Below are 10,545 nucleotides of genomic sequence, written 5' to 3' on the forward strand. Positions count from 1 at the left end.
GTCACATTGGTTAGAAAGTGGGTAGATCCAACTTGCATGTCATTTAGCCACTAGGGGTGGACGATACTGCAAATGATGGTATGGAGCCGATACCAAGTAACTACAAAGACTATATTGCCATTATGTACATTTTACATGGAATTTTTCAAGCTGAGCGCGGGGAATGACTTAGTGGTTTTGCCTTTAATTTGCTCATCATAGTCATACTAAGAACATGTATGTAAAATACAATATAAATACTAAATATTTTAAGAATTAAGTGATAAAGACGTAAGACATGCAAAAACATTTGATCAACACTTATTTGTATACCTGTCAACATTTGCATTTGAAAATCAGTGTAAATGAGAGTATTCTGCTGTGAATATCCCACTGCGTGCTTCTTTTATTTTGAAGGCTATAGGATGTGTTACGCAGATGTTGCCATAGTGTTGCAGAGCGGACCGGATGCTATGCAGCACCGGAGATGTTTTTTGTGTTTTTCATTAACGTAATAGTAGAGGAAACTATTACAACAGGAGGGCGCCAAAAAAGTAGAGTAAATTAAGGACTTTCCTGTTGAAAACGAGAGCTGACAGGTAAGTTTATTTGTAAACAATTTTAAAATGTATAAATACACCAAAACAATACAAGTATTCGCCTTACTCTCTACATGCAATTGCTAATAAAGTCAATCGTGCAGATATTTGTGAAGAGAACTAAATGAAAAATATCGATCTAATACATATATTGTACCACCTTTTGGTATCGATACTATCGATTTTGAAATCGGCCCGCCCACTCCCGGGCTCGCCAGCATTATGATCGTTTATTTAGTACAGAGAGGCTGTCCTTGACTTGGTGCACTCCCTACTCGTGTTTATGTGATTTTACTACAACAGAATACCAAGTTTCCTTTGGCTTTTCCTTTAAACTGTCATGTTTCTCGAATTTTGCTTTGTGTTTGCTTGTCCTAGCTGAAAACGAGCATGAGAAGGTGCCGCGTTTCAGTTGAGACATGGAGATACCTGCATCCACCTCCGACAACAACCGCGTCTGCGTTGACAAGACCTGCTCGTCTCTGACCGTGGACGACGTCTATGAGATAGCGAAAGGGATCGGCACAGAGCTAGAGAGGCTCATCGACAGCTACGGTAAAGAGAGCGTCGTGGGCCTCGTACCGAAGGTGGTCAAAGTGCTGGAGCTTCTGGAGAGCTTCGCAGCCAGGAACCACGCACACAAGTATCGGGAAGAAGAACTGCTGAGGACCTTCGAGAGTTTACAGCTGCAGCAAAAGAGACGCGCAGGCAACGACGAAATCAACGAGAAACATGAAATTCGGGTGAGAAAATAATTTTTATGCTAGCACAGAGTAGAATGTGTTACAGTAGCCTATGGCAATAACCAGGTAATAACACTGACTTGTGCACATTCACTTTTATTACGTTCACGTGAGCAGCTAGCTAGTTTTGGCTCGGATAGCTAGCAACATTTCTCATGACTTCCATGTGTACAGGTACTAGCACGTAGCTTTACAAATGTCACTTTTAAGCAACAAAGGAAGACATTCCAGTACAGGAGATAACTAATAAAGTTTTAATTTAAAAACTCTTATTTGACAGCGGCTTCGGTCAAAGCTACCATTAAAGTACATTAACACCTGTGTTCATCTCCTACCAGGGGCGCCACACGGGGTGATAAGTTAGGACAATTGCAAGGGACCCCCCCCCAAAATAGATAATTATTTGAAAAATTAAAACGGTTCGGGGGGGTTGTCCAGAATTCCTGGCAGCACTCGTCTGCTACAGTATTTCTACATGTCGAAGTCTTTTCTTTACATTTTTTACAAGTTTTCTTTTTTTACACCATTCACATTTTTAGATAGTACATTTTGACTGTACGCTTACTTCCAACCCATAACCTGTAGGATCCTAAAAAGAGAACTGTGAATACCATCCATCCATTGACTTTATACAATTTGTCCACGTTAGGGTCACAGGTGCTTAACCAGCTGACTTTTGGGCGAGAGACAGGTTACACCCTGGACTGGTCACCAGTCGCTCACAGGACACATACAGCCGATCCCCACTCTTCTTGGGGATTACGTCCAAGACACTCCACCACAAGCGAAAACCCTCCCCGTCCGCCCAGCTAGCGGTCAGATATGATGCAGGTGTTCCTCCAATGCCGCGTCGACATAATCCACACTGCTTGCCTGTTGGAACAAATAGTGAATGAAATCGCCTATTTTTTGAGAGAAAAAGCAAAAATGTCCAGTCACGCATTCACACCAATGGACAATTTAGTTGTTTTCAAACATGCTTAACAAGTCACATAAGAATTACACTTGAACAATTCAACATGTCCGAATAGGAGTAGGAAGAAGCAGAGTCAATTAGCATAACATCCATGTTTTCGGAATGTGAGATGAAGCCTGAGTAAGTCCATAAACGTACAGGGAGAACATGTAAACTTTTACTGGCAAATATCTATACTGTATACACAAAGTTTTACTTTCATTTGTTTAGATGAACCACACCTCTATGTGGATGCAAATTCATAGAAGTAAATAGAAGCTGTAATACGACAGTTGAAAGGCAATTTGGTTTTACTTGTCAGCTCATTTGACCCCATGTCTTGCTGTGTGGAGCAGGAGCAGCATCAGAAGGAGCAGCAGTGGAGGAGCAAGTGTGAGGAGCTGCAGGTCCAAGTTCAGCAGCTGCAGGAGGACAACGAGCAGTTGCAAAGCAGGCTGAAAGGCAGCCATGCGCACGATGGTAAGTTCAAGAATTGAAGGTAGACATGTTTTGAATATGTTCATATTTTATGGCACATCTTATCATTATAAGCCTCCCGTGACTTTCCTGAAACTTACATCAGGAACCTTAGTAAACCTGAGCAATTATAAAAATGTTCCGGATCAGCCGATTGCTGAACGAGCAAAATAGAGATAACAGTTATACTTGTCCATCTATTTTCCACACCACTGTTCTATCCTATCCTGTATGACTTGGATGGAGAAGGAGGGTACATGGTACTTGGAAACAGACAGGAACAGACAGCCACTGACTTACACTCGTCTTCAGTTAGCCTGACATGCATGCATGTACATGAAGAGAACATAGGAAAACATGGGAAAACATAGAAAGACCAGAATGTCACTGAGTTGTAAGGTCGACATGACCAGTTTGGAGAGTAAAGTGCAGCAGACGTTCTCTTTGCATTAATTTACTTAAAAAAATAAAAGTTTTGAAAACAGTAGCAGTGCAAACCATCAACGGATGCATTATTAAATCTCAAAAAATGGTCGCTTGATGTTCAATATTGTAAAAATGCTTATTGAGAATCTTTTTATAATTGTTATTTTTTACTATGCAATAATTAGGCTTTAGTGCACACACCAGATACTGTATGTACTTTATATTATAGTTTAATGTCATGAGTGACTACTCATGTTTCCCAAATTATTGACATCACTGCTCAGTAATGTTACACCAGAGGGTGTGGTTGCTTGGCTGACTTGTGTTGTTTTTTTCAAAAAATCCTATTTCAAGCTGTAAAACCTGTCTTCTAAATGATTCAAATGACCAGATGTTTATTTTATGTACTAAATCTGACTCTGTATGAGGCTCCCATGCTTCTCTGGGGAGTGATGCACTAAAGTGCCGTATGGTGTGACGTGCTAAAGTATGTTTAAAATGATATATTCTTTATATGACATATTCTACCGCATAACCCTTTCAGGGTGACAGGGAAGCTGGAGTCTATCCCAGCAGACTGTGGGCGAGAGGCGGGGTACATCCTGGATTGGTCACCAGTCAATCACAGAGGACTGTTCACACTCAGATTTACATTTACACAGTCACTGAGTGGTACGCAATCCCACACTGGCTGCACAAATTTCAGTTGTGTGTACCACACACACACACACCACACACACACACACACACACCAATAACCAGTGTTACGGATGCCAGCTAGTATACTGTAGCTGTGCAAAAGTATGTTAAGTAAACCTCACTCCCTAACGCCTTAAGGTCAGTGGTTTGAGAACCTGCACTTTTAGTCCACTGGCAAACGCGCTCGACTCGCAATCAGTGGGGGTATGTGGCCCCGGAATCAAGCCCGGGCAGTGTGCAGGGCTAGACCGTGTGGGATGACCATGGTATCTAACAAGTGTGCCAGTAAAATGAAGAGAATATACACCGCTGCCAACAATGGACATCCATAGGTTTGACCTAAGCAGACTAGCACATGGTTTGGCTGCAGCAAATGAACAAGGACTTTCACTTGCCACTTATCTCACGCTGTGTTAGCTTTGGTTTTGTTTGCTTGAAAATTTCCTGTAAATCAGTGCAATGGAGCTAAATAAAAATATCCGTGGCATGTTTGCTTTGGGGAAATGCAGTTGAGAAATTCATGGTTGACTGAGGTAAAAACAGTGTTAGTATGCATGGGTTACTTTTCCTTTTTAGAGGAACTACTGCTGTGGCAATTTGAAATTTCTTGGTTGAACACCACATTCCAAATGCGCCTAATAATAGTATTAGTAATAATAATAGTAATAATAATAATACAGAAAATAGCAGTCCTTGAGTTAAAAATGAGAAAAACTAGACACTGAATAAAAAAATAAAAAGAAGTTTGAAGAGGTAGGTTTTGACATGAGTCTTGAGGGTGGACAGGACAGTGCAGTTACAGACGGGTGCAGGGAGTGAGTTACAGAGGGAGGGGGCAGCGAGGCTGAAGGCTCACCCCAGGTCATCTGAAAGGTGTTTTAAAAATATATCTATATATTTAGTGAATGGACTTATAGATTATGTGAGGTTTTCATGTAGATGGTCAATGAGAATGAGAATGCTTAACTTCATTGAAGCTTCATCAAATATTTGCGTGTGTGCAGACCGTGTCCAGCGGCAGGAGCGAGAAGTGATGCTGAAGCTGAAGCAGGTGGTGGACAAGCAGAGAGATGAGCTGAGGGCAAAAGTCCAAGAGATCACCACCATCTCTAAGGAGGTGGAGGCGGTAAGCAGCCTAAAGACAGCTGTGTATGATATGACAATTATTATATTATTACATGCTTGTAATTACATGTTATTACGGGTATGATTTTCACTAATCTTATATATATTAAAAAAAATATATTATAAAAGTTTAGACAAATCTCATTTATAGCGTGAGCTATACGAACATGTCCAAGTTTTCACGACTACTGTATATTTCTCAAAATATTTTGTTTGGATTTGTGGCAGACACTCACATCAGGTTGATATTTGTTAGCTTATATATTACTTTATTGAAAGGCAATTGAATTTAATTTGTTATTTAACCCAGAGTCCAAAGTTGTGCATCGGTGTGTGTAGTTGGAAATGAAACTCAGTGAGACAGCAGCTGTGTTGAAGAGAAGATGACAGACAGTGTCAGTGTAGTTCCTGGTTGAAAATTAAGTTGCACTTTAGACAAGTCTGAGCAGGTTTTTCCTTCCATTAGTGTGTGAGTGTGTGTGTGTGTGTGTGTCTTGGTATTTTTACCATGTGACATCAGTAGCTGTCATAACCGGGTGTGTATTTATTTGTTAACGATTTGTTATTTACTCTAGATTGGTGACTTCAATGACAGGATAGATAAATACATTGTCTGTGTGCTCAAATAGATGTCTTACAAAGTTCTATGTCCTTGAAGGTTATCCTGAAAGAGAAAAATATGTGTTTTATTCCAAAAATCTTACGTCCGATTTGGCCACTCATACTAATCGCCACAGACAGGAAATATTTTTGAAGGTTATTTTATTATGTGTATATGAACTGTGCCGCACCTGACGGACATGTGCTCCCGTGCAGCTCCAGGAGCAGTTGGAGCGCTTCATGAAGATGAATGCGGAGCTGCGACACAAGCAGAACGTGCTGCAGGCCCAGCTGAAGAGCACTGTGGAGAGAAAGGCTGACATGGAGGCCGACCTGAAAGAGAAAGTTAAAGTGATTGAAGAGCTGCAAGCACAGATGGACAGAACCAACAGCAATAGCCATGTATGCCCGGTAGCCCGGATTATTTCTTATCATTTATGTTCACTTGTACACATTTTGACTTGGTCTTCCTTATGAGTCAAGCAAAAGTCGCATTTACATTTTGTGTATTTTTTTTCTTAGGTATAGATACACAGTCGGAATAAACCCATTGCCTTCTTGTGTCCCATTTAGTCCAGTCCAGGTCACACCAATAGTAAAACCGAGCCCTCAGCTGACCTTAAGGATCCTGATCAGCCGTGCTTCACTAAGAAGGAGGTGCGTGACATCATTTTTGAGAGGAATGAGCTGAAAACCAACCTCTTCCTGGTGCAGGAAGAGCTCAACTACTATCAAAGGTGGGTCAGCTACATATTTGTGTTTTTGTATTCAGGCACTTTTTTCAAACTTTTGTTTTTGTCATCTTAAATGCACAGCATTATTTTTATTTAATGTCATTGTATGTCACAATGGAGTACCTCAAGACTAAAATAAAGCCATCTGAGGCCCCTCATAGAAACTGATCATTCACACAACAGCAAATAGAAGACAAAACCCACCCACCCAATTACAAGAAAATAGGGACGGAGGATTTTGCTCTCCACATTGCAAATGTCTTGTCCTACCACTAGGAGGCAGTAACACAACAATAACGCACTCCTGGAATGTTGAATGCATCAACAACCAATGTATAAAATGTGTTTTAATAGGTACAATGCTTCCCAAAAAACACTCTTTATTCTCTGTTGAGGATGAAACTAGTCCATATACTATATACTGTATCTTTAGATATACATACTAATGAATTTATTAATGCAGCTTGCAGTTCGCCCCGGTTTCCTCCCATTGTTCAAAAACATGCATGTTAATTTAATTGGAGGGTTTTTAATTTTATTTATTTATTTTAAAATTTTATTTATTTATTTTCTTAATTAAACTGATACATAATGTCATGTCCCCAGGGAGATTCTGAATGAGGAAAGGTGCCCAGGGTTCCTCTTGGAAGCCGTGCGATCCATCATCACAAAAAAAAGAAAAGTCATCAAAGCCAAGATGCTGGGAACTGCCGTGAATGACTGCAGCAGGTCTCTCTCTAACATATTATGCAGTACTGAAGCACTGTAGTAGAAAATCTGTGAAGTGAAGAATGTGTTGATCTCAAAGGAAGATGGAGCCGCTACTGAATGAATCCTTTTTCACTACCCTTTAGTGATGAGGAAGACAAGAGGCCCCTGACAGAAGTCGATGGTACTGAAAAACCAGCAGAGTCACGTATTCGAAACCTGTAAGTAAATTGTGTAGTAAGGACACATTTAGACATGAACATTTTATTACACCAACTGTACAGTGAAATGAGATCCAGTGAAAGAGCCCATCCATCCATCCATCCATCTGAGTCCAATGGCTCAAAAAGGCCCGATAGGACTCCTCCTTCAGCTTGACGGCATCCTTCACCACTGGTGTCCACCAACGGGTTCTGGAATTACCGCCACGACAGGCACCACTCAGACTCAATGTCCGCCACCTCCGTCGGAACATGGTAGAAGCTCTCCCGGAGGTAAGAGTTGAAACTCCTTCTGGGGGGACTCTGCCAGACGTTCCCAGCAGACCCTCACAATGTGTTTGGGCCTGCCATGTCTGACCGGTATCGTCCCCCACCATGGAGCCAACTCACCACCAGGTGGTGATCGGATGACAGCTCGGCCCCTCTTCACCCTAGTGTCGAAAATTTGTGGCGGCAAGTTGGACGACACTACCAAGATGTCAGTCATCAAACTGTGGCCCAGAGTGTCCTGGTGCCAAGTGCACATGTGGACACCCTTATGCTTGAACATGGTGTTTGTTATGGACAATCTGTTACAAGCACAGAAGTCTTATACAACACACTGCTCGGGTTCAGATCAGGGGGGCCGTTCCTCCAAATCACTCCTTTCCGGGTCCCACGGTCGCTGCCAACATGAGCGTTGATGTCCCCCAAGGGAGCCCTCTCCAGTACTCCCTCTAAGGACTCCACAAAGGGCGGGTACTCGAAACTACTGTTTGACGCATAATCGTAAACAACAGTCAGGACCCATCCTCCCTGTGTGTCATGGGTGACCCTACCAGGGACCATGAAAACTCCAGACAACTTAGGGGCTATCCACAGGTCAAAATGGCAAAGTATTTTATCGTTTCAGCCTCCCATCCACATGGGAACCGTGTTCTGGGTGGCCTGAAATGATATTTTTTGAAAACAGTTTCCAGAGTGGGAAAATCAGAAAACGCCGGCTTATCGTTGCCGTGTAGAAAGGCAATACAAGAACAATGTCACCGACCCAGTGCCTCCTCGTCACAGGACCAGGAGTGAGTTTTGATAACAAGTCAACATAATATCTGAATATTTCGAGGGACATGGCTCACCTCAGTCGACATTCTCCTGATATTTTGTTGTCTTATACCCCATAATGATTCACAGAAGTAATTCCACTCCTTGTAAGTCTTGATGTGCCTTGACGATGGACTTATGCAAATGCATTCTTTCTTCTTCTATGGTTTGGAGTATCACATGGTTCTGTCTGTGTGCCTGCTCACAGCGCCACACGTAGGTGTGCCTTGTGCATTACATTGTTTTCACTCAGTGATGCGTTCCCGTCTGGACGCAACTACATACTAATCCGACACAGTATGGACGCAACTTTTTTCAACCCACCAAAAAAATAAAAATAAAATCCCAAGAACATTCCCGTGCGGACAGGGCCTTAGCTCCTAGGATCATTGACATGTCACAAATTCTGTCTGTGCAAAGATAATTATGCTCAGTTTTGATTGACACTGTCGGCAAGGTCATCAACAATAGTTACAGTATATATTGTGGTTGCAGTGGTGCCAAACCACACTCCATCACCGAGAGCCGAGTCTGATATTTTTAGTCTCTTGTGTTGAATAAAAATTTGCTCTTGATGCTAAAAAGCTTAATTTAACTCTAACTGGCCAAAAACATTAGTAACCGCCCCACCCTCACTAACCCCAAATAAGAAACACATGACCAGTGGTCTTTTGTGCATGAGAGTCATCCTCCCTCTGTTGTCATGAGGTCTTAGCCAGTCCTCTGCTATTTTTAGTCTTAATCCCCCATTCGTTGAGCTGACCTCAGGTCTGTCTGTCTCTGTCTGCTGCAGCTTTGGCTTCCTGACGTGGACGGGCAGCGGCCGTAGCCCCACCCACATGAGCAATGCCACTTCCAGCTGGGAGATCATCGCAGACTCAGAGGCCAGTGTGGAGCCCCAGGAGCACACGTCTTCCTGAGTCTAGGACAGAAACAACAAGTCTGCAAGTGTATTTCATACCCCTCAATATTTGCTACTTTAATTCATGGCTGCTGCAAGCCTGCCAGCATTACCACAAAAATACTATGCAAAGTGTATGAACAGAGACATGTAAATATTATGTTTTTAATCAAAACACCTCCTTCAACCTTTTTTTTTGCTTTCCTTTAATCTCCCCACACATTTGTCTTTAGTCTTCTTATCAATTTTAAGTACTTATACAATAATTTTATTTTGATAATTTTATTCTCCTTTATTGGAAGAGTTTTGTTGTATTGTAGTTATTGTAACTGGAAAAATATGCGTATATATTTTGGATCCTTTATTGTGTTTTAAAACCAAAGACTAACATATAAGTATTTTGAATGAGACGAGGACACGTATGGAAGACCACTTCTGTTTCTTTTATAAATAATAACAGCAATTGAACCACAAATCTCTAATTGGGTTTTTACTACATTTGGGTAGTATTAAATGGATAAATATGATGATACCTTTCTTTTAGCAGTCAACGTATGTTAATTCCGTGAGCCTTAAACTACTGCTTGAATTTAGGTGGGTTTTGTACAGAAAATGTTGCACTGTAATTAGTATGAAATGGTTTACATGGCATTTTAGAAAATGATGAGGAAAATACATAATAAATATTTAAATAAATAACTCACCCCAACTCAGAATCCCTAACTGCTTTGATATGATGCTCAAATCTAGAATTGTATGGAAAAATGGAGCGTTTCCAGAGTTGTGGCTGGACTGGCCATGTATTTGTAATGCGGGTGATGCTTTGGTCCTTGCACATAACCAAATGTGTATGTAAACCTGTTATTTTGCTTATTGTCATGTACAACAAAGCTTTTAGCTCAGCTCTTAAATTGGGAAATGATTGAAGTGACTTTTGGTTGACGACATGCTCAGTCAGCCAGTGAGCTCTGTTGTTTCAGAGAGAGGATGGGAGAGGATGATCCTGATCCATTTAGTTTCTAAATGGATAAAACTGTACTGTTTGTGGTTTATTTTTGTAAGCGTGAACTTTGTTTCTGGCAAAAAGAGATTTAAGATGAGCACATTTGAATACAAATGCGACAAACAAAATCAAGAGGCAGATTTTCCTGTGATCCTGAGAATCATTAAAATCTATTTAAGACAGATTTGGATTGGAAAGAGCTTCATTCATTTCGCAAAGTTGAGGGAAAACATTTGAATGACAAAGTAAAAATTTAGGCTCACTGACTTTTTATGATTTTTGCCAGGGAGAAAAC

General features: G+C 41.2%; 1 protein-coding gene across 1 annotated transcript; it reads left to right on the forward strand.

Moving 5' to 3' along the window:
• The first annotated feature begins 790 nt into the window (after window positions 1-790).
• rilp (Rab interacting lysosomal protein) lies at window positions 791-10,434 on the forward strand. The gene is made up of 8 exons (XM_054793738.1): window positions 791-1,321; window positions 2,633-2,756; window positions 4,883-5,004; window positions 5,820-6,005; window positions 6,177-6,340; window positions 6,944-7,066; window positions 7,192-7,266; window positions 9,140-10,434. The coding sequence occupies exons 1-8, from the start codon at window positions 998-1,000 to the stop codon at window positions 9,264-9,266; spliced, it is 1,245 nt and encodes a 414-aa protein (XP_054649713.1). The 5' UTR covers window positions 791-997; the 3' UTR covers window positions 9,267-10,434.
• Window positions 10,435-10,545: the final 111 nt, after the last annotated feature.

This window comes from Dunckerocampus dactyliophorus, chromosome 12 (assembly GCF_027744805.1).
Source record: "Dunckerocampus dactyliophorus isolate RoL2022-P2 chromosome 12, RoL_Ddac_1.1, whole genome shotgun sequence".
Classification (NCBI taxonomy): domain Eukaryota; kingdom Metazoa; phylum Chordata; class Actinopteri; order Syngnathiformes; family Syngnathidae; genus Dunckerocampus; species Dunckerocampus dactyliophorus.

Bases quoted from the DNA above. Each gene is read 5' to 3' on its own strand.
- rilp (XM_054793738.1), top strand. From the start codon at position 998: ATGGAGATACCTGCATCCACCTCCGACAACAACCGCGTCTGCGTTGAC. The intron at 2,757-4,882 runs GTAAGTTCAAGA...GCGTGTGTGCAG, and splicing joins AGGCAGCCATGCGCACGATG to ACCGTGTCCAGCGGCAGGAG. The intron at 7,267-9,139 runs GTAAGTAAATTG...TGTCTGCTGCAG, and splicing joins GAGTCACGTATTCGAAACCT to CTTTGGCTTCCTGACGTGGA.